This window comes from Lithobates pipiens, unplaced genomic scaffold (assembly GCF_037356315.1).
Source record: "Lithobates pipiens isolate NorthernLeopardFrog02 unplaced genomic scaffold, aLitPip1_a1.2 Scaffold_13, whole genome shotgun sequence".
Classification (NCBI taxonomy): domain Eukaryota; kingdom Metazoa; phylum Chordata; class Amphibia; order Anura; family Ranidae; genus Lithobates; species Lithobates pipiens.
The window spans coordinates 383,844,919-383,869,460 of NW_027507718.1; the positions used below are offsets into that span (position 1 = coordinate 383,844,919).

A 24,542-nucleotide genomic window follows, 5' to 3' on the forward strand; every position below is an offset into this window, starting at 1 on the left:
CCCTCCCCCTCATGTCATCACCATGCCTGCATCCCCCTCCCGCCTAGTCACCATCATTCCTGCACCCCCCAAATCACTCCGCTGGGGGCACTGATTTAAGAGGCACTCGACTGGGGGCACTGGTTTAAGAGGCACTCTGCTGGGGACACCTGATGTAAGAGGTACTGTACTGGGGACACCTGATGTATGAGGCACTCCGCTGGGGACACCTGATGCAAGAGGCACTCTGCCGGGGACAGCTGATGTAAGAGGTACACTGCCGGGGACACCTGATGTAAGAGGTACTGTACTGGGGACATCTGATATAAGGAGGCACTCCTGCTGGGAATGCCTGATGGAAGAAGGCACACCTGATGTAAGGACGGACTCTGCCGGGGGCACCTGATGCAAGGATGGACTCTGCTGGGGGCACCTGATGCAAGGACGGACTCTGCTGGGGGCACCTGATGGCAGGCCAACGTGGCAGGTGACACACTCAGGGGTCCCACTGAATCTGGATTATAAAGAGTTGAATGATTACAATGTAATAATAGTAATAATGCGCTTCAATCATCCTGACACCACAACAACCATGGTGCTGGGATGATTAAAGCGCTAACACCAGGTGTTTGGAGCATCTTTATCTGCCGATTTATTAAACTCTGTAATACACATATTTCTATTGTGGTGTAGGATCTGGGCCTGCTGTCCCTCCATTCCTCTTTCCTTCCTTCTCTCTCCCTCCCTCTTTTCCCCTTTCTTTCTCCATCTCTCATTCATCTCAGACTCTAACCACACCCCCTATTTGAACTACGCCCATATAAACCACACTCATTTTTCGGTACGGCACGTTGCATTTTTGCTGTCATGCCTACAAATGAATGCCCCGCCCCCTAATTATAATAAGACTCTATACATTTTTTTTTTTACAATGTTGGCGACTATATATATATATATATATATATATATATATATATATATATATATATACATACATACATACATACACACACACATATATGTACAGATTTTGCACATTTCCTATGAATGGGCGGCACGGTCTCATTTTCATCACACTATCTGGGTATAGGTAGTTAGCTCCGTAGCTTATAAAACTAAAGACTATTATTGGGCACGGTAATAACACACCTCACTAATAACAGCACACAGAACTCTACACACCCCAGACAAGTTTCTTTTGCCCATGTAAAACATGGCGAAAGTTGCACTTTCGGTCACGTGGGTGCGTCAGAAGCAGCGCCGGGACGCAGAGGCGAGGCGGAGGGATGACGTTTTGCTGACGCGTGCTCGCAGATCGTAGAGTTTGGGAGGTTGTTCGCTTGTTTCGGGCGATGGAGGATGAGGTTGTGGAGTTCCTGAGGCAGAACCGGGAGACGGCGGCATGGCTGGAAGGGGTGCGGGGGGAGTGTGAGTCGGACAAGCTATGGCTGTACCGGAGAGAGTTCATTCTGCGGAACCTGGAGGACTTCTGCGGGCCCGGGCAGCCGCCACCACCGCCCGACTCCAACCACCGGGGGCTGGACCGGCTCCTCGCTTACTCCATGGTGTGGGTCAACCACATCTTCACCGGGTGCCGGTATGTATGTGGAGGGCGGGGCCCGCCGGGCTGGGCGCCAATGAACAGCTGTGTCCTGAGATTAGATGTCATTGGGAAATCTAAGGCTGATGATGGGGCCCATTCACACCTGTGCGATCCAGCAGCGCATGTTTCAGTATGTGGGATTAACCACTAAGTCCAGGCTTTTTCTGGCACTTTTTGTTTACAAGTTTAACTACTTCAATACCGGGCATTTTCACCCCCTTCCTGCCCAGGCCAATTTTTTGTTGTCAGCGCTGTAACATTTTGAATGACAATTGCACGGTCATGCTACACTGTACACGTATTTTACCCCCCCCCCCCCCGCACAATTAGAGCTTTCTTTTGGTGCTATTTGATCACCCCTGCAATTATTATTTTTATGCTATAATCAAAAGAAGAGCAACAAGTTAGGGGAAAAAAATAAAATAATGTTTTGCTTTAAAGTGGTTGTAAACCCTTACAACACACTTTGACCTACAGGTAAGCCTAGATTAAGGCTTACCTGTAGGTCCAAGAAATATCTCCTAAACCGTTTGTCGAAAGACTGGCACCGCTGTCTACGGCGCACTGAGCGCGGCACAGTCAACGGCGAATATGCTGCGTGCGGCGGCTCTGGTGCACATGCGTGGGAGTGACGGCTTCGCCGAACAAAAATCACAATAAGTGTATATTGGTTGGTTTGCGTAAAAGCGCCTACAAAATGGGGGATAGATTTGTCTTTTTTTTTTTTTCTAGTGTAGCACTAACCCCCAAAGGAGCTGCTGGTTATTTCTGGGGTTACCGTTACCCTCCGTTCTCCTTGTGACACGTCTAGGGGATGTCCCGTAGTAGATGGCCCAGTAACTTGAAACTGACAATAGATCCACTTGAATGGATTTTATTTGCAAAAACTCAAACCATTGAACAGTCTTTCAACTTGGGATCAGAGGGTTGGAAAAGGTAGTTCAGGTATTCTCAATGTCAAAGTCCAAAAAAGTTAAAGAACTTGCTTACTTTGACTGCATCCAGAGAATAGCCATTCGCAGCTGGATGAACACTCAGATTGGATAGTCCCTCTCTCACAAGGCCTAGCAGCCAACAAGGTGCTTACTCAGGAAAAAAGTATTTTATCACCGACGTTGTTACAGAACACGTAGGGAAACTAAGCTGTAAGCTGGGCACGAGCATTAGCTCCTCTGTGGCACGCATGTTTGCCCCCAATGCTGCCAGGAAGCCAAGGACATCATGACTCCTGCCCAGGATAGATCGCATCTGCGGAAGTCTATGGGCGGGTAGGGAAGTGGTTAAACCAGCATTTTTTGCTAGAAAATTAATTATAACACCCCCCCCCCCCCCCCCAAACATTATACTTTTTTTTTTTTTTTTTTGCATAGACCCTAGGGAATAAAATGGCGATCGCTGCAATTTTTTGTCTCGCTGTATTTGCACAACACTTTTGCAAACACCATTTTTAATTTAAATGCCTTTTATAGGTTACCTCTTTAGAGTTAGAGGAGGCCTAACGCTAGAATTATTGCTCTAACGTTTGTGGCAATATCTTATGTGTGGTTCCAATACCGTTTAGAGATGCATGCTTCTGTGCACAAGCAACATGCTGCTTTTTTCCTATACAGAACTGTACTGGAATTCAGAAAAAAGCATTAACCGGTTCCCGAACAGCGCACACCGATATACGTTGGCAGAATGGCATGGACGGGCAAATGAGCGTACAGGTACATTCCTTTAAATTTGCAGCCAGAGGCACACGCCGGCCAGGACCTCCGTGATCGGGTTGCGGGTCCCGCGGACTCAATCGCCTCGGGGATACCTGTGATCATCTCACGGGGAGATGCTAATGTAAATAAGCATCTCCCCATTCTGCCTAGTGACAGTGTCACTGATCTCTGCTCCCTGTGATCGGGAGCAGAGTTCAGTGATGTCACATGTAGCCACGCCCCCCCCCCCCCCAGTTAGAAACACACCCCAGGACACACTTAACCCTTACCCTGCCCCCTAGTGGTTAACCCCTTCACTGCCAGTGTCATTTACACAGGAATCTGTGCATTTGTATAGCACTGATTGCTGTATAAATGACAATGGTCCCAAAAATATCCGCCATAATGTCGCAGTCACGATAAAAATCGCAGATGGCCGCCATTACTATTAAAAAAAAAAAATTATAAAAATGCCATAAAACTAACCCCTATTTTGTAAACACTATAACTTTTACGCAAACCAATCAATAAACGCTTATTGCAATTTTTTATTTTATTTTTTTACCAAGAATGTAGAAGAATGCATATCGGCCTAAACTGAGGAAAAAACATGTGTTTTTATATATTTTGGGGGATATTTATTATAGCAAAATGTAAAAAAATAATGCTTTTTTTTTTTTTTTTTTTTGCTTTTTTCCAAATTGTCACTTTTTTTTTTTTTTGCTTTTTTCCAAATTGTCACTTTTTTTTTTTTTTTTTTTTTTTTTAATCGCGCAAAAAATAAAAAACGCAGGGGTGATCAAATGCCACCAAAGGAAATCTCTATTTGTGGGGAAAAAAAGACGTGAATTTTGTTTGGGAGCTACTTCGCACGACCCCGCAATTGTCAGTGCTGAATTGCAAAAGGTGCTCTGGTCAGGAAGGGGGTAAAATCTTCTGGGTCTGAAGCGGTTAAAAAAAAAAAATGCATCGGATTCCAGTACAGTGGGGAAAAACTATCTGTAATGCATGTAGGAACGCACAGAAATGCACTAATGTGGAGGATGTTTTTGAGGTGTGAACTGGCACAAGACCAGGCCTTTTTATATATAATTTATTCAAAAAAAACATTTTACCATTGTAAAATGACGCCGGCAGGAAAATCTCCCTCTGGGTGGACGTCATATGATGTCCTCGCTGCAGCAATCGGGAAGGGGGACTTAGCCCATCCCCAAACAGGGTAAAGAGCCAATGAAATGCTGTGTGTGAGAAATAACTTATGAGAATTTTGTCTAAAAAAAAAAAAAAATCCTAAGAATTGTGGGGGAAAAATTACAACTTCAAAAATACACCATGCCTTTTACTAAATAAAAAATAGGAATAGAAAGAGGGTGCACCAGCCTTGTGCATTATCCTTAGATGAGTTTATTAAATAAGAATATAAAAAATACTCACAAACTTGAAACAAAACGCAATGTAAGAAGAAGCCTTTAGGTGATGGCAATTGGTCTGATGGCCACAGTCTTCAAATAGTGAAAAGAGGACACAAAGACCACTGCTAGTTGATGCGCTTCGAAGGATAAACGTCTTCCTCAGAGCCTCCCCCCCTTTTTTTCCCCAATCGTCTTTCAGGACAGCCACCTTAGAGAGACACCGGCTCCTCCCCTCTGAGGAAACACCGCCTTCAATTTCATAATTTAAGCCTCCTCCTCCCTTCGTTCCTCAGTTATGGTGTTTCCTCCGGCGGGGAGACATCGCCAAGGAACCTTAAGGCTAAATTCGGTTGGTGAAACTGAAGCCATCCGAGCGGAGCCCTGGCCCCGTTCGGCTATCCGACCGTTCATCGGTCGGTCCAGGACAGTCCTATCAGCGGGGAGCTGAAGTGTTCGTACTGTCCATATACCCTAAACTCCGCTTGGGGAAAGCGGGAAGTTTATGGGGTCGTCCGTTCGTTCACCCGCGGGGGTTTCAACGGAACAAACAGTCCAGTCGGCTGGGGAAGCTGAATACTCGACTGACCTTTACACGCACTCCAATCTTCGCTTGGGGAAAGCAGGAAGTCTTTGGAGAGGTTCATCCTTGCGTTTCGCCCAGTGGGGTGCTGAACGAAGGCGTCCAGGGCCCCCCTGTGTACGCAGCCGGCTGGGAGCTGGAAGCCGGACCGGTAGGCGGGCGACGTCAGTTCCGGTGGGGGCGGACCCCTTCGTTCGATCCGCGTCTTCCGGTTCCGGACGCGGCACGTGAAAGGGAACCTAGCGTTCGGCTGGTGCAGCCTCTCTTTTCACAGTTGCACAGGTAGCTGTTAGAGGCGCATTCGTACCACGCTTCCTCAACGGGAGAATGTCCGAGGCAGAGGCTTCAAAAACTCCTGGAGATAATAGCACCAGCCACTCGAAGGTAAGAGGAAACCTGGGGAGGTGTTCCCTTACTTGTATCCAGTAGCTCCACTGGTGTTCCTCCTTGGTGGTCGGGGGGAAGGGTAGTGTGTCTGGGATCCTGGTGATGGTTGATCCTAGGGGGGGCACTCCCGGTGGTCCTCTATGTAGCGCTGGTGTTGCTGTTTTTTAGGCTCATGCTGCCCCTTCCTGTGTTTTGTGTCTTTCAGAAAGCCACGAGCAAGTCCCCCCATGGTTCTAAGAAGAAGTGCCCTTCATGTAGAACGTCTATGGGAGACTCTTGGTCTAAAGCTATTTGCAAACAATGTATTGAGGATTTACTTAAGGAACAGGCAGTAGAGCAGGGTGCAGATCTGGTAGCTTCTATGAAGGAACTCTCTGGTACCTTTCAGTCCTTCCAAAACTTTTTTTCCAGTTTTCAGTGGCCCCAGCCTCCGAGCACTCCTACACCAGCGCAGCAGAGTGTACCATCCAGCCCTGTGGATGTTCCTCCTGCAAGGGGAGAGAATTCAGAGGGTCCCAGGGAGGAAGCTGAGGAGGAAATTGACAGTGTCGTTTCAGACTCCCAGGGGGAGTCTGACGCAGAGATGTTGGATGGGGAATCCAGCAGAATCTCGCGGTATAAGCTTTCCCTGGAGGATGTGGATGAGCTCTTGGGAGCGATTCATACCACTTTAGGCATTCAAGAAGAAACTAAGACATTGTCACTCCATGATCGGATGTACAAGGGCATGGGGGAACAAAAGAAGCGGGTGTTCCCAGTGCATAACGTCTTGATCGATACCATCAAGAAGGAATGGCGGGATCCCGAAAGGAAACCTTTCTTTTCTGGGGCATTAAGACGTAGGTTTCCTTTTTCGGAGGAAGAGACTCTCGTCTGGAATAAATCTCCCAGACTAGACGCTGCTTTTTCCCAGGTGTCCAGACACACTGATCTATCCTTTGAGGATATGGGGGTACTGTCTAACCCTATGGATCGAAGGATGGATTACCTTCTTAAGAAGGCCTGGGATTCGTCACAGGGAAATCTTAAGCCAGCCATGGCAACCACGGTGGTGGCCCGCAACATGGAGTATTGGCTCACCCAGATTAGCGCACACATTGAAGCAGGGACAGCAAAGGAGACTATTCTATCCTCCTTTCCCATGCTTCTTAAAGGGATAGCCTACATAGCGGACGCTTCGGCGGAATCCGTGAGGATGTCGGCAAGGTCCTTGGCCCTGACCAACTCTGCCAGGAGAGCCTTATGGTTGAAGACCTGGCCTGGAGACAATGCATCCAAACTTAAACTTTGTGGAATCCCCTTTACAGGAGATCTACTGTTTGGACCAGGTCTTGAAACAGTGCTAGATCGCACAGCAGACAAAAGAAAGGCCTTTCCTGTTAAAAGGAAATTTGGGGAACAAGCTAAAAGAAAGACTCGTCCCCAGAAAAGGGTTGTACCACCCCGTACGGTTCAGCAGAAGAAAAGTTGGGGACTCAAAAGCAAGGGCCCCGGGGGAGCAATTTTTCGCCCTCCTGAACAGCCCAAAAAATCTCAGTGACAGGGTCACGGTGGGAGGAAGATTGGGGGCCTTCCTCCCACAGTGGGAAATGATTTCCTCCAATCAGTTTGTCTTGGGGATCGTCAGAGGAGGTTACCATTTGGAGTTTTCGGAACTCCCTCCTCTGAGGTTCCTTGTCACCGAGCTGCCAAAATGCGCAGAAAAATCATCTGCCCTTCTTTCCTCTCTTCAGGAGTTGGAAGAACAGGAGGTGGTAGTACGGGTTCCAGTAGGAGAGACAAGCAGAGGCTTCTACTCTCACGTCTTCGTGATTCGCAAGCCTTCGGGAAAGTTCAGGCTCATCCTGAACCTGAAGCCCCTGAATGTCTCAGTTACCTACAGAAGGTTTCGGATGGATTCGGTTTACTCAGTAAAAGCACTCCTACCTCCGAACTGCTTCATGGCATCAATAGATCTGAAAGATGCATACCTGCATATTCCAATCGCAGAGTCCCACCAGCGTTTTCTCAGACTGGCAGTGAGAACTCCAATGGAAGTACTACACCTTCAGTTCAGAGCGCTTCCTTTCGGACTATCCTCTTCCCCCCCCGAATCTTCACCAAAGTGATGGCAGAAGTTCTGGCATTTCTGCGTCTCAGGGGAATCTCGGTGATCGCATATCTCGACGATCTCCTTCTGTTTGCCCCTTCCCCAGCACAATTAATTCAGGATTTACAGGTCACAAGAAACCTGTTAGTAAGCCTGGGTTGGCTCCTGAACCTGGAGAAATCCAACTTAATCCCTTCCCAGAGGGTCACTTTCCTAGGGTACGAGTTGGACTCAACAGTACAAAGGGTCTTTCTTCCTTTGGAAAAAATTCAAAAGATAGACAGGGCTCTGTTGTTTCTTCAGGGCAACCACCAGATCTCCATAAGGAAGATCATGTCAGCGCTAGGGTTGCTGACATCCGCTCTTCCAGCGGTTCAGTGGGCAGGGTTACATTACCGCCCTCTACAATTATTTGTGCTGAAGGTTTGGGATCACAGCCAGGAATCTTTGGATTCTCTGGTTTCGATTCCAGATCAGGTAAAGAGGTCCCTCTGGTGGTGGAGGAAGGGAGCGAATTTGTCCCAAGGTCTAGAGTGGGTCATGCCAACCTCCAGGGTGGTCACGACCGATGCAAGCAGCTCAGGTTGGGGGGCACACCTAGACTCCCAATTAATACAGGGTATTTGGGAAAAGAGGGACTCGAGGAGATCCTCGAATTGGAGGGAGCTGAGGGCAGTAGATCTAGCTCTCAGAACCTTTCAGAAGGAGCTCCGGGGGAATCACGTAAGGGTAAGGTCGGACAACTCCTCGGTGGTAGCTTACATCAACAGACAGGGGGGCACCAGGAGCAAGTCCTTATGGGCCCTAGCGGAAGCCATCCTCAGATGGGCCGAAGCAAATATCCTGTCCCTTTCAGCAATCCACTTGAAGGGAGAACAAAATCAGGTGGCAGATTTTCTCAGCAGGAGAACTCTGAGAGAAGGCAATTGGGTTCTCAAGCAGGAAATATTCGAAATGATCACCCGGAGATGGGGGATTCCTGCAATAGATCTCTTTGCCGCAAGGGAAAACGCGAAGGTAGCAACGTTCTTCTCCATAAACAGGGGGGACGGGGCATTGGCGGTGGACGCACTAGCACAGAGTTGGGGTTTCTCCAGGTGCTATGCTTTCCCCCCTCCAGTGCTCATTCCAGCAGTATTAAGGAAATTTCAAGTGGAGAATACTACCCTCATTCTAATTGCACCTCACTGGCCCAGGAGGCCGTGGTTCTCGATCTTGAAGGGCCTGTCTGTAGAACCCCCCTGGATTCTCCCAGTGCAGGAGGATCTCCTGTCTCAAGGTCCGGTGTTCTGCCCTCAGGTAGGACGATGGAACCTGGCAGCGTGGCTTCTGAGGAAGAATTGCTAAAAGCCAAGGGCTTCTCAGACCGGTTGGTAGCCACTCTTCTAAACTGTAGGAAAAAGGAAACCCAGTCCATTTACTTAAAGGTATGGAAACGGTTTAACAGCTGGTGTTCAGAGGGTTCCTTCAACGTGCATAGCCCTATAGCCGTTCTAGAGTTCCTACAGGCAGGGGCGGATAAGGGGTTAGCGCTTGGAACACTAAAAGCTCAGGTTTCCGCTTTGAGCGTGTTTTTAGAGAAACATCTAGCGTCAGATCCTTGGGTCGTAAGGTTCTTCAGGGCCCTAGGTAGGCAAAGACCAGCTTCAAGCTCCCCCTTCCCGGTTTGGGATCTTTCTTTAGTTTTACAGGTTCTCACAGGGGAACCTTTTGAGCCGTTAGAATCTTGCTCATTAAAGCTGATCACTCTCAAAACGGTGTTTTTGGTGGCGATCACTACAGCAAGAAGAGTAAGTGAACTCGAAGCCCTTTCTGTCAGGGCTCCCTTTTTTCAGGTTTTTCCGGATCGTCTGATTTTGAAGATAGATCCGGCCTTTTTGCCTAAGGTAGCCTCTAGTTTCCACAGGATGCAGGAGATTGTGCTACCTACATTTTGTTCAAATCCAGTTAGAGAACAGGAACACATGTTTCACAGACTAGATGTTAGAAGATGTGTTCTTTATTATTTAGACTGCACAAGTCAGTTCAGAAAGACAGATTCACTTTTTGTTTTATTTTCAGGGGCCAGGAAGGGTTCCAAAGCCTCTAGACGTACCATAGCTAGATGGTTAAGGTTAGCCATTGGGCAGGCATACGTGGCAGGGGGATTAGATCCTCCAGCTGGTATTAGAGCACACTCAACCAGGGCCGTGGCAACTTCTCAGGCAGAGTGGGCTGGTGCGTCTCCGGAACAGATCTGTAGAGCTGCAACGTGGTCCAGTTTTTCTACGTTTGTGAGACACTATAGACTGGATCTTCTGTCAGCCAAAGACCAAGCCTTTGGTCGTAAGGTGCTACAGGCAGTAGTCCCACCCTAAGGTAATATACTCGCTTATCCTCTCTAAGGTGGCTGTCCTGAAAGACGATTGGGGAAAAATGGAATTACGTACCGGTAATGTCCTTTTCCAGGAGTCTTTCAGGACAGCACCGGTTCCCACCCAAATTGTTGCAGATCATCGGGAACTCATTACATGAGATCGTCAGGTAAGACTTAAAAAGTTTATTTGTTTGACGTGTTCTTGTGTCTCCCCAGTTTGGCCGGAGGTACTCTGGAAGAACTGAGGAACGAAGGGAGGAGGAGGCTTAAATTATGAAATTGAAGGCGGTGTTTCCTCAGAGGGGAGGAGCCGGTGTCTCTCTAAGGTGGCTGTCCTGAAAGACTCCTGGAAAAGGACATTACCGGTACGTAATTCCATTTTTTTTTTTTTTTTAATATTTTGACTGCTAGGATACCCCCATCCTGGAGCGCAGCAAGGCCTGAGACATTATCCAATTCGAACTGCAGATCACCTGATCAACATACTTGTGCGCAAGAGTGTTTGTTTTCTGCTCTTACTAAATATCTTGAACTGTCTTCTTTCCAAAAAGGGGTGATTTGGAGGGTATTTGTACTGTCCTGACATTTCAGGACCTCAAGAAATGATAGGTTGTTAGTACATCAAGTGTGATCAATTTTTAATGATTGGCACCATAGATTGTAGACTATAACTTAGAGCTGCACGATTCTGGACAAAATGAGACTCACAATTTTTTAAAACTTAGAATAAAAAGATCACGATTCTCAGTGTAAAATGTTTCATGTTGCCCCAAAAAAAAAAATTGGGTTAACTTTACTGGTTAGTGTGTGTGTGTGTGTGTGTTTTTTATATATATATATATATATATATATATATATATATATATATATATATATATATATATATATATATATATATAATTCATTAAAGTCATTTTTTTCCCCCAAAAACTGCATTTGAAAGACCGCTGCACAAAAAAACATACAATATTGCAACCACCACCATTTTGTTCTCTAGGATATATATATATATATATATATATATATATATATATGTATGTATGTATATGTGTTTGGGGGTTCTAAGTTGTTTTCTAGCAAACAAAAATTATTTTAACTTGAAACCAACAAATGTCAGAAAAAGGTTAAGGGCCGGTTCACACAGGGGACGACGCGAGGCGACACGACTTGCCGTGCCGCGACCTGACAAGTCGCCCCCGTTCTGTACAATGGAACCATTCTAAGACTCAGAAAAAAGGTTCCTGTACTACTTTTGGGCGACCTCGGGGCGACTTGCATTGACTTCTATACAGAAGTCATTTGCAAGTCGCCGCTGAGGTCGCGGCGAGGCAAGTCGTGTCGCCTCGCATCGCCCCCTGTGTGAACCAAGCCTTAGTGGTTAAACTTTCCTAACTTACACACACAGTCTATTCCATTGACAAATTGTTACATTGTTTTTAGTTAAGTTCACTGCTAAAGAATGTTCTGATTTTTGGCAGACTGCCCAGATTTTTTTCTTCCCTTTATTTGGATGGCTGTGGCTTCAGAAGAGCAGAGAGAATTATTTGCATAGACAGAACCATGAAACACTTTCTTTTTCCAAGATGGCAATGGGGGAAAAAAAACGCGATAACAATTTTTGATGATTAATCGTGCAGCTCCACTATAACTTTCACACAGACCAAAATAATATACACTAATTTGTTTTGTTTTTTACTAAAGATTTGTGGCTGTATAAATTTTGGCCCAAATTTATAAAAAAAAGAATTGCCTATTTGCAAAGTTATATAATAGAAACAAAGTCTTTTTTTTTTTTTCACTTATCGCAAAAGATAAAAAAAAAAAAAAAAAAAAAAAAAAGCAGTGGTGATTAACCACTTCAGTTCCGGACCAATAAACACCTTAAGGACCAGAGGTCTTTTTGCAATTTCGCACTGCGCTGCTTTAACTGGTAATTGCGCGGTCATGCAATATTGCACCCAAACGAAATTTGCGTCCTTTTCTTCCCACAAATAGAGCTTTCTTTTGATGGTATTTGATTGCCTCTGCGATTTTTTTTTTTTTTGCGATATAAATGAAAAAAGAGCGAAAATTTTGAAAAAAAAAAAGATATTTTCTTCTTTTTGTTATAAGAAAAATCGAATAAACTAAATTTTAGTCATACATTGAGGGCAAAATTTATTCAGCCACATGTCTTTAGTAAAAAAAATGTCAATAAGCGTATATTTTTTGGTTTGCGCAAAAGTTATAGCGTCTACAAACTAGAGTACATTTTCTGGAATTTACACAGCTTTTAATTTATGACTGCCGATCTCATTTCTTGAGGTGCTAAAATGGCAGGGCAGTACAAATCCCCCCCAAATGACCCCATTTTGGAAAGTAGACACCCCAAGGAAATTGCTGATGGGTATGTTGAGCCCATTGAATATTTATTTTTTTTGTCCTAAGGGATTGAATAATGACAAAAAATAAATAAAAAATTTTTTTTACAAAAAGTTGTCACTAAATGATATATTGCTCACACATGCCATGGTTATATGTGAAATGACACCCCAAAATACATTCTGCTGCTTCTCCCGAGTACGGGGATACCACATGTGTGGGACTTTTTGGGAGTCTAGTCGCGCACGGCACCCCGAAAACCAATCACCACCTTCAGGATTTCTAAGGATGCAAATTTTTGATTTAACTCCTCACTACCTATCACAGTTTCGAAGGCCATAAAATGCCAAAATAGCACAAAACCCCCCCCCAAATGACCCCATTTTGGAAAGTAGACACCCCAAGCTATTTACTGAGAGGCATGTTGAGTCCATGGAATATTTTATATTTTGCCAAAAGTTGCGGGAATATTACAAACTTTTTTTTTTTTTGCACAAAGTTGTCACTAAATGATATATTGCTCACACATGCTATGGGCAGAAGTCAAATTACACCCCAAAATAAATTCTGCTGCTTCTCCCGAGTACGGGGATACCACATGTGGGGGACTTTTTGGGAGCCTAGTTAACTAGCTACCTAGCGACACTAGCGACACTGATGCAGCGTTCAGAAAAATGATCGCTTAGTGACACTGGCAAAAGGGGGTGAAAGGGTTAACTAGCGGCAATCAGGGGGTTAAAAACATTATTGGGTAGTATATCGGGGTACCTAGCGCTATAAAAACCTGGCGGTGAACCTAAAAAAATAACTAGCTACCTAGCGACTGTAGCGACACTAATGCAGCGATCAGAAAAACGATCGCTTAGTGACACTGGCAAAAGGGGGTGAAAGGGTTAACTAGCGGCAATCAGGGGGTTAAAAACATTATTGGGTAGTATATCGGGGTACCTAGCGATATAAAAACCTGGCGGTGAACCTAAAAAAATAACTAGCTACCTAGCGACACTAGCGACACATGCAGCGATCAGAAAAATGATCGCTTAGTGACACTGGCAAAAGGGGGTGAAAGGGTTAACTCTAGGGGCAATCAGGGGGTTAAATCTTTATTGGGGGGTGATAGGGGGCTACCCTGGACCTAACACTAACTGTCCTGACAGTTTTTACTGTCACAACTGACACTGAATGCATTGATCAGTAAAGAAATGATCAATGCAATCAGTGACACTGTGACTGGGGGGGAGGGGGGGCGGGGGGGGGATCGGGGGGGGTTTGTGTGCCTGTGTGTACCTACATGTCAGTGTAGTGTTCGTGCAGACTTACTTTTACTCTTCTCCTCGTAGTCCGGTCAAAAAGACCGCCCCGAGGAGAATGACATCACTTCCTCCTTCCTGTGTAAACAATACACAGGGGAGGAAGCTTCTCATTGGCCAGGAGCGATCCAGAGGGGGTGGCCGAAAACGAACGGCCATCCCCTCATCACGGAGCGCTCCTGGACCGAATCGGGTCCGCCGTAACCAGCGGGAGGGGGTCCGATGGGACCCCCCACCCGCTGGAAGGCAATCACGTAGATGTACGTGATTCTGCCTGCCTGTGCCATTGTGCTGACGTACAATGGCAATACGGCGGTCCTGAAGTGGTTAAATACCACCACATGAAAGCTCTGCTTGTGTGAAAAAAATGATTTTTGTTTGGGTACAGTTTAGCATGACTGTGCTGAAAGCTGAAAATTGGTCTGGGCAGGAAGGGGGCATAAATTGAGGTGGTTAAAGAGGCCCTGGAGAATAAAATGGAGGGTGTTGCAATTTTTTTTTATGTCACATGGTATTTGCACAGCAGCTTTTAAATTTTTTTTTTGGGAGAAAAATAAATTTTAATTTTAATGCACAAAAACACAATATAGTACCCAATTGTTTGCTATCTGGTTACTCTGTGTAAATAAAACAAACATGTCATGAAAATGACAGGTGCTCTTTAAATGGTAAGGACTTATTTCTCTTATATTTACCGACCGACACAGCTCCTCTCTGTAACTAAATGGGTTTGTTAGCCTGCCACTAGGAGAAACTAGGCAAAATTGTAACACAATACACAGAATTGTTAGTACCGCCAAGGGGGCGGACCCTGTGCTAACAACCCTCCCTGCTGCCCCAGCAGCTTCAGTTTTATTTTGCCTAGTGAAGAATGACCTAGGAATCCTGCGGGCCCTTCAGTCCATTTTTTTGATGCAGGACTTATGCTTTTGCGCAAGATGAATGATCCTGAGATCTTCTATCAACTGCCGGCTGGGTGACAGGCTGGTTAAGTTATCCTTGTAGTCCCCCCCCCCAGTCCGGCCATCGAGCGTGTGCACGTCGCAGCTACGGCTCGGCAGGCCACGACATACCTCAGCTCCAGAGGTGGTCGGTGAGCTTCAATGCTCCAGGGTATACATATGACTGGGTTACTAATGCCTGGATCACAGTATACCGAGGCCAGAAGCTACCCTGTAACAGAGCAGGAGTGGGCCTGGGATGGCTCATTCCTTGTTTACGGTTGTGGGGTCCGTCATACGACCTGTACTGGCATCTGCACTTCTGTCAGACACTGACTGAGTGGGCAAAACTTTTGCACCGTGAATTGGGAGAGCAGAAGGCTTCTCCTGTCTGAGTAGAATTGGCGGACCAACTAGTGCAAGACCTCAAGTACGTTTGTGACGCTTCCTGGATACCCTCCCTTTGTTATCCAGGGCTTCAGTGTCAGCTGTGTTGCTGCGGAGCCTGATTTGGTTAAAATGCTGGTCTGCTGACCAGGCATCTAAGAAAGATCGGCTCTTTGGAGCCTCATTGGATGACAATATTAAAAATGCCACCGGTGGTAAGAGTACTCTACTCCTGCAAGCCAGGAAGCCTAAGGCGCTAAACACCGCAGGCAAGGGCCCTCTTTTTTTTCCGCTCACAAACAGCTTTTTCATCCGACCGGGGCTTCGGCGAAGCATCCCCAGCCTGACAGGATGGCCACGGACGGGCAAAAGTGTCCCTGGCATCGCAAGCCGGTGACAAAAAGTGCTACCGCATGAAGGTTTGCCCCCCACCCATGTCTCGGGTGGGGGGTTGCCTTCGGGAGTTTGCAGCCTGGTGGTCTTCCTGATTATCTGACCAATGGGTCTGCGATCTGATTTCCACAGGCTACAAGATAGTTTCTCTCTTGGCCGCCAAACAGATTCTTCCCCCCCCCCCCCCCCCCTCCAGCATACCCTTGCCCCCGGTTCGCCGGGAGGCCCTGTTGGGGGCGGTAAGGGACTTGCTGAGTCGAGGGGTGATTGTACCAGTTCTGGAATCGGAACGCTTCCAGGGATTCTACTCAAATCTGTTTGTGGTTCCCAAGAAGGAAGGGGTACGTCCAATCTTGGACTTGAAAGCCCTCAATCACTTTGTAAAAGTGCAGAGGTTCAGGATGGAATCAGTTCGCTCAGTTGTCGCGGCACTCCATCAAGGGGACTCCCTGGTGTCCTTGGACATCCAGGTTGCGTACCTGCACATAACCATATGTCTGCGGCATCAAAAGTTTCTGCGCTTTGCAGTTGGGGAAGCCCACTATCAGTTTGTGGCTCTACCATTTGGCCTGGCATCAGCCCCCTGAGTCCTTACCAAGGTATTGGCTCCAGTTTTGGCATTGCTACAACAACGCGGAATTGCGATCGTGGGATATCTAGACTATTTTCTCCTGAGAACATCTTCCACCTCAGAGTTGGAGGAGGAGGATGTTGCAATCACCATGCAGATTTTTGCAAGAATTTGGGTGGCTGTTGAACCTAAAGAAGTCGGTGGTTGTACCGACCCAGCATCTGGAGTACCTAGGTTTGCTTCTGGACTCCAAGAAAGCGAGAGTCTTTCTCCCTTCAGACAAGGTGCAGACCCTCAGAGCCGTGATTAAACTACTGTGGAATCGCGAGCAGGCGTCACTTCGCTTTTGCATGCGAGTCCTGGGACCTCGCGGTGGCCGCCTTTGAGGCCGTGCCGTATGCCCAGTTCCACACCAGGGTCTTGCAGAAAGAGATTTTGTCAAAATGGGACAAATCTCCATTGTCCCTGGATCGCTTGATCCAAGTGAGCCAGTCCGTCAAACTCCCTGTTATGATGGCTGAAATCCCCGGTGATTTAGTCAGGGAAGTCGTTCCTACCTCTCCAATGGACGGTGATCACAACGGACACCAGCCTATCCGGCTGGGGTGAAGTGATGGGGATTCAGTCGGCTCAGGGACTCTGGTCGACGGAAGAATCCAAGTTGCCGATCAATCTGCTCGAATTGAGAGCGATCAGGCTGTGCCTCCACACATGGTCATTAAATATTCAAGGGCGTCCGATCAGGGTACAGTCGGATAACCCCACGGCTGTGGCGTACATAAATCGCCAAGGGGGAACAAGGAGCTCAGCCACTGCTCAGGAGGTCGCTCACATACTTCGGTGGGCAGAGCGACACGTACCGGCCCTGGAAAATTGGCAGGCGGACTATCTGTGTTGACAGATGCTGGACCCAGGAGAATGGGCATTGCATCCAGAGATATTCAGGCTGCTTTGCCTGAAATGGGGCACACCAGATGTGGATCTATTGGCCTCCTGTCTCAATCGGAAGGTGCCAATATTCGTGTCCAGGACAAGAGATCCGTGGGCTGATGCGTCGGACACGCTGGTGGCTCAGTGGGATCAGTACCAGCTGATCGACGCCTTTCCTCCACTGAAGCTGTTTCCACATCTGCTTCGCAGAGTGGAAGCCGAGGGGATTCCAGTAATCCTGGTTGCCCCAGATTGGCCTCAGCGTCCTTAGTATGCAGACCTGGTGCATCTGGTGGCAGACGCCCCCTGGTGACTGCCGCTACGAGAGGACCTCCTATCTCAAGATCCAAACTTTCACCCTGCTTTACCATCGCTGGCTTTAACGGCATGGCTATTGAGAGCCAGGTGCTGAGGTACCAGGGTCTGTCGGACTCGGTGATTCCAACTATGTTGAGGGTGCGGAAATCTTCACGGAAGAAATATCATCGTACCTGGAAGGCCTACATCTCCATGTGTGAGGAGAAAGGATGGCATCCACGCTCCTTTTCTATATCCAGGATCCTGCTGTTTCTTCAGCAAGGAGTAGACCAGAAGTTGGCGTTAAGCACCATTAAGGGGCAAATTTCAGCCTTAGCTGTCTTTTTTGTTATTTCATTTTTTTTTTTTTTTTTTTCAGCGACCCCTGCCAGTCTCACTCATTGGTGAGTACCTTCATTCAGGGGGTACGGTAGTCCCTCCGGTGCGTCCACCGTTGCCCCCATGGGATTTGAACCTGGTGTTGTCGCGCTTCAAAAGCCGCCGTTTGAAGATATCAAGGAGATTCCCCTGTTGACTCTTTCCCAGAAAGTGGTCTTTGTAGTTGCCATCACATCGGCCAGGAGGGTTTCGGAATTGGCAGCCTTGTCTTGCAAGTCACCTTATCTGTTCATCCCCAGGGATAAGGTGGTGTTGCGTCCGCAACCGTCCTTTCTACCGAAGGTGGTCTCGGTTTTTTTATATCAATGAGGACATTGTATTACCATCTCTGTGTCCTAAGCCGAAGCACCCCAAAGAGGTGGTCCTTCACGCTCTCTATGTGGTTAGGGCTCTAAAGGTGTACTTGTCTGCCACGACTCCCTTTCAGAAGTCAGACTCAGTTTCGGTGGCTGGTCCAAAGAAGGACATGGCAGTCTCGTCGACTACCATTTCTAGGTGGATCCGACAGATTGTAGTCCAAGCCTACGCCTTGAAGGGGCAGGTGCCCCCCTTTCCAGTCAAGGCCCACTCTACAAGAGCAATTGGAATGTCTTGGGCCTTCCGACACTAAGCGTCTGTCGCTCAGGTGTGTAAGGCAGTGACCTGGTCTTCTGTCCATACGTTTACCAAGTTCTACAAGGTAGACGTCAGTGCATCGGCTGATGCCTGTTTTGGCTGCAAAGTTTTGCAGACGGCCGTGTACTTGCAATTATATATGCAATTGAGATTTTTTTTTTTCCTGGTTTTTCAAGAAAAACACAGTACTGTTTTTTTGTTAATGCAGGGTTGCATTACTTCTGCAATGTTGCGGTCTTGGGGATCACTCCTGTTGAGGATACCCAGTTATATGGTGGTGGTTTTTCCGTACACTGCTGTTTTTTTGTGGGTTTAGTTTCACTAGTTCCCACTTGCCATGGTGGATGAAGTGTTTATGCTGTTTTTCCCACCCCTCGTTTGGCACTGCTTGGGGACGTCCCATTTAGTTAGAGAGGAGCTGTGTCGGTCGGTGAATATAAGAGAAAACAGGATTTTTGTACTCACCGTAAAATCCTTTTCTCTGTAATTCACCAACCGACACAGCACCCACCCCTCCTTTTCTCTACTTTTATACTGCTTGTTGACGTACTGAAGCTGCTGGGGCAGCAGGGAGGGTTGTTAGCACAGGGTCTGCCCCCTGGACGGTACTGACAGTTCTGTGTATTGTTACAATTTTGCCTAGTTTCTCCTAGTGGCAGGCTAACAAACCCATTTAGTTTCAGAGAGGAGCTGTGTCGGTGAGTACAAAAATCCTGTTCCTTTCTGGTAGTTAGACTCTTTAATATTTTAAAACAAAATGAAGGTTTCCTATTTAGAATAAGCTGTCAGGTTAGTAAAAACGGCAATATCAGGACCGATTTTAGGTTAATCACATCATTGGGAAAACTACTCAAATTCTTTAATTTAAAACAATACAATTGCCAGTGCATGTTATCTCAGCTTGCAGAGCTTTTATTCATTGAATGAGTTTACCAAAAATGTAAATATAGCAGAGTATACAGCCTTATGCTCCATTTCATGCTGAATAAACTAAATAATGAATGTATCTTAAATAGTAAACCTCCTATTTAAAAGATAGCTTTCTCCAAAGGCATTTTATCAAAATGTATTTGATAAAAGAATCTTTTTTTATTTTTTTAATTTTTTGTCTTTTTCAAGCTCTACATGGTCCCACAGTGTGTATGAATGTAGCCACACTCCAATGCTTGCTCCTGACATGGATTAGAATTTGACATGACAGCATAAAAACCAGGTTAGACTATGCATAGTAACAAGAATTAAAGTGATCGTCACTACCATTCCTAACACTGCCGCCCACACAGCAATACTCTGCCACACCCATAGTCTGCAGAGCAAAAGCAGGTCCCAGAACAGAGCGAGCATACCTGTACAGTAGGAGTGCCAGCACAGTGCCTAATGGGAAATTTTAGTTTTAGCGTGAAAGTGATCGCATTTCACAGCCACTGCTCATTCTTCGTTTTAACTGGATGCAAAAGAAAAAAAACACAAAGCGGGCAGTACCCAGGTAGATGTGCTAACGTGAAGGTATTTATGGTGATTTCAGAATTTTAAAACGGTTCGGGGCACTACTATACACCACTATTTGGTTGTGATGGTTCAGTGGCACTTTAATAGTACTCTGTATATAGCCGTTCTATTTATTTTAAATCTTGGTTATTTTTTCTTCCAGCTATCCACCTCTTGTTATGGAAAAAGCTCTTAAAATGGCTGAAAATATAAAGGTCTCTGATGTACCTGTCCGTACAACTCGTGATGAACTGGTTTCCAAGGTGAAGAAAAGAGGGATTACAAGTAGCAATGGTTAGCAGAACATAGATGTACACTTGAGGCGTTTTCTATATAGTTCAGCGTGTTGCTGTGTTTTCTATTTAGAATATATTGAGTGGTGTTTTATGTGAAAACGGTATAACACATTGTGCATCTTTGTACACAAGAATCGGTGGACATTTTGGTTTAAATTGAGCTCTGCCTGCTAACCGCAGAAACGCAAAATAGAATTTACTACATTTCCTGCTTCTTTATACGTCTCTCAGTCATAACATTATGACCACCCACCTAATATTGAGTAGATCTCACTTGCCAAAATGGCCCTGACCCGTCACGGCATGGACTCCACTAAACTCTGATATTATGCTGTGATATCTGGCACCAAGCTGTCAGTAGCAGAAGCTTTAAGCCTCTGCTGGCTTCTTTCCACCCATAGTGCATCTTTGTGCCATCTCTTCCCCTTCATCAGACCAGGCCATCTTCCCTTGCTCCAAGGTTCAATTCTGATGCTCGCATGCCCATTGTAGGCACTTTTACCTGTGGACACGGGTCAGCAAGGACCGCCTGATTGGTGTGATGCACCGTGTGTCCTGACACATTTCTTTCAGAACCAGCTTCAAAGTAGAAATGGAGTAAGGGAGAATTATATTTTTGCCATCTGTGTCCCATTGGGGAAATTAACCATCACTTCCTGTCCCACAGCCAAAACAAAAAGTGAAAGGAAATCCCTGCAAATTAAGGGAATCCCTTGGGGGGTCCTCAAGTCACCAGAACTAGTGTCTCCACTGGAAGTCTTCCTCTTGTTTTTGTGGGGACAACCCAAAATTTGCCATTTTCTTTTACTTTGACTTTTGGTGATAACAAGATAGAGAGGGTGAATCCTCTTAACGGTTACACAGACAGCAATAGAAACTGACAAGTTTTGCCTTCGTTTAGATTTCAACTTTTTATTTATTTATTTTTAGCAATTTGAGCTACAGTAGCTCTTCTATTGGATCAAAATACATGGGCCAGCCTCACTTCCCACGTGTATCAATGAATCTTTGCCACCTGTGGCCTTTTTGCCAGTTTTCCTTCCTTGGGCTACTTTTGGTAGGTCCGGACTATTGTTGACCAGGAACAGCCACAGGCTGCCATTTTGGAGATGTTCTTCTGACCTAGTCATCTAATTTGGCCCTTTTCAAAGACTCTAATTCTTACGCTTGCCCATTTTTGTCTGCTTTTAGCACCTCAACTTCAGGGACAGCATGTTCACTTGCTGCCTAATAGACCCCTTTCACTTTTAGATGCAATTGTAATGAGATAATGTTATGCACTTTACCTGTCAGTGGTCACAATGTTATAGCTGGCTGATGCATTTGTACAGTCAGAGAATCCAGGGTGTCATTTCAGAAGTGTTCACATTGTTGCATGTTGTTACAGTTCAGATGCAACACGGTTGCTTTTGCTGCTCTCTTCTTTTGAAAATACTTGTCATGCTGATCCTGTGCCTTCAGTACTTTGTCAATGACCCAAAGTATCGGATGAGTATTTATGGTTTCATTTGTAGCATGTGTTTTCCAGGTCAGTGAACCAAAGTATTAAAGCTAAAGGATCAGCATTAGGGCTCTTTCACACCTACGGACTGTTCAGGTCCGCCTGTCAGTTTTTCAGGCGGACCTGAACGGATGCTCAGTGTACTCCTATGGAGTGACGGTTGTCTGCTGACATTCGCTCCGCTAAATTCAGACGGATGGAAACCCTATTTTCCATCCCTCCTTGCGGATCGGATGAAAATGGAAAGGTGGATTTTTCATCCAATCCCCCAATAGCAGAGATATGACAGGTCTGTCTCTGCCCACCTGTCATCGACCGGCTCAGCGGGAATCAACGCAGCGATCCCTGCTGAGCAAGTGGAGTCCATGAAAACGGACATTAAAGTTAGCCAGCTGGTATTTTAGGAAGATCTGTATTTTATTTTTATACAGGATTTATATAGTGCCAGCAGTCCTTTACAAAATAGATGGAGATAGTACATTTACAATTAAATACAAGGAGTCAGTGGGCTTCACTCCCTAAATCTTATGATCTAATATGGCAGCAAGTTTATTTCTCTTGGCACGGGTGGTCTTTATTTTCAGTTAAAGGGGAACTAAACCCATAGACTTAACTGTTTTCCAAAACCTTTATATTTAAAGCAGATCTTAAAGTGGTTGTACACTCTGAACTTGCACTTTTTCCTACTCGTAAGCCTATAATGAGACTTACCTGTAGGTGCCGTAAATATCTCCTAAACTTGCAATGTTTAGGAGATATTCACTATGTGAGCATGTGCCGATTGTCATCGGCACACTGAAGAAATGGCTCGCTTATGCCATTCAGTAACTTTGCCGTGACTGGAGACAGAAATAACGCCGGGAGACATGTCACTGGCCACAGCGGCGTACAGAGACTGCTGTAATAGCATCGATCTAAGGTAAGTATTTTATGATTAACTAGTATGCAATTTCTCTTCCCTTTTTTTTTTATCCTTTGTAAAGACCCAGTAATTTGAAAATTGTCATTTGATTTGCCAGAAATATACTTGAATCCTTATTCCTATTTTAGACTGACAACGCCCAGGATTTTCGTGAACGGATTGTCAGCCCTTCCCAGTGTCCTTTTTTTTTTTTTTTTGCTAAATTACTTAACCGCTCCTGAGATCTCAACAACATGGTTAAAGGATAATCTCACCTTTTGTAAAATAAATGCACATATTTTTTCAGGTATTTTTTACATTGCAGTCTGTAAAGCATTTCACCTGCAATCCTCAGATCGTGGGTACTATGCCTGGATCCTGCAGACACTTTGTACGCTGTCTGCCTGTACCTCTGATATGGGCAGGCAGTTACAGAATGGCAGGAAGAATCAACTACGAGATCGCTCACAAGTGCCCTTGTAGTTATTTGAGAACAAACCGACAGCCGCAATGGATGATGGTACTTGTAGTCTTGTCATTCACAGGAAACTGAATAAATGATGTGCCGCTCAGTGTGCTGCTGCTGCTTCTCCCTCCCTAGTATTGCCATTAGCCTGTTGCAAGAATAGGGTGTGTACAAGAAAATAAAAGATGTATTTAAAATAGAAAGGGTATGCCTCACGGCAAGATGCTTATTGTCATGAAATGTTTTGTTAATGTCAATGTAGTGATACTGTGCAAAACTTACCATTCTTTTCCTTGTGATGCAGAAGGGCTGAGTGAGGAGCCTTTGAAGAAAAGATCTACAGATGATACTTCTAGAACAGATGCAGGTTGTGCCAACCCTACTGAAGACTTGAATTCATCAACCAGTGCAGGTTGGAAGGTTGATCATTGCCAAGAGGTGCAACAGACCGACACAGGCCTTGGCAGCGGTGCTGCACCTGAGCAATGCAGTGTGAGCAATGAATCTAATCAGAAAACGGTGAAAGATGGATTACAAATTGGCGTGTCTACTGTGCAAGCCCCCCGCAGACCCACTGAGGGGGACATAAAGGAACGACAGTCCTTCTTTAACAAACTCTATAAAAGAGTTGCTTGGAAGTTGGTGTCTGTTGGTGGGTTTAATCCAAACCATGATTATACAGAAGTACTTGATGAATGTATTAAAACTTTAAAATCCACACTGGATATTGCTTTTGTGCCACTGAAAGACCTGGCAGAATTACCTCAAAACAAAACTTCTCAGGAAAACATGGTGTGTGAACTGAGATGCCAGGCTGTTTACATTGGCATGGGTTGTGGAAAAACGAGAGCGAGCGCCCAAGCTGTAGCATCTAGAGAGGCAATAAAACTTTTTCAGAAGAAGAAATTAGTGGTGAAAATATGCAAGAGGAAGTACAGCGGTCGTGAGGTTGAAGATTTGGTTCTGTTGGATGATGAGTGTCGTGCCCCACAGTTGCCTCCCGCGTTAAAAAACCCCCAGGATCTTCTATGAGGCACTTTATCATCCAAACTCCGAAATACAGAGTTCTAATGCTTTACAATTTATATGTTACAAGAATACTTTTTCAGATATTTTGTATTTCTGTTTTAATATGAAAATGTCATCAGTCTTCAAGTAACAGTTTTTTTTCTACTTGCTTAGAATCATTGGGGATAATTTAATTTGTGGTTTTATGTGTATAAAAATCATTTTAAAAGAATTTAACAGTTTGCCTTTAACATATCACCCATTGGAGTCCCAAAAACATTAGTGGATTTGTATATTTACCTTTCTATACAAAAATAGAATAAAGATTTAAAAATCTAACTGCACTTATTACCTACCCCATTTATCGGGATCCCAAACCTATTCAGCTGAGTTTTATTTCTGTCTCTAAAAGATCCAGAATAATCTTTCTAAGGCTATGATTTATGTTCACCTCACGTTACAATCTGATTGTGCTATCTTATTTAGATCTACAAACAAGTATGTGGTGCAAGGGCCTGCCAATCAAATCAGAAATTAAGTTGAATGGTCAGATTGTATTTGCTACCCCCCCATGGTCACTT

General features: G+C 45.5%; 1 protein-coding gene across 2 annotated transcripts; it reads left to right on the forward strand.

The window, feature by feature from the left end:
- Window positions 1–1,263: 1,263 nt before the first annotated feature.
- On the forward strand, window positions 1,264–24,300 carry CDKN2AIP (CDKN2A interacting protein). 2 transcript variants are annotated; one of them, XM_077477277.1, is made up of 3 exons: window positions 1,264–1,576; window positions 19,953–20,052; window positions 23,258–23,410. In XM_077477277.1, the coding sequence occupies exons 1-3, from the start codon at window positions 1,332–1,334 to the stop codon at window positions 23,264–23,266; spliced, it is 354 nt and encodes a 117-aa protein (XP_077333403.1). In that variant the 5' UTR covers window positions 1,264–1,331; the 3' UTR covers window positions 23,267–23,410. The 2 variants fall into 2 exon arrangements, with proteins under 2 accessions (XP_077333403.1, XP_077333402.1); XM_077477276.1 differs by having other exon boundaries at window positions 1,265–1,576; window positions 19,953–20,083; window positions 23,258–24,300.
- Window positions 24,301–24,542: the final 242 nt, after the last annotated feature.

What these genes read in the sequence shown, in the direction of transcription:
- CDKN2AIP (XM_077477276.1), top strand. Translation starts at nt 1,332, where the DNA reads ATGGAGGATGAGGTTGTGGAGTTCCTGAGGCAGAACCGGGAGACGGCG. An exon ending in CACATCTTCACCGGGTGCCG is followed by an intron (nt 1,577 to 19,952) that starts GTATGTATGTGG and finishes TTTTTCTTCCAG; the next exon opens with CTATCCACCTCTTGTTATGG. An exon ending in AGGGATTACAAGTAGCAATG is followed by an intron (nt 20,084 to 23,257) that starts GTTAGCAGAACA and finishes CTTGTGATGCAG; the next exon opens with AAGGGCTGAGTGAGGAGCCT.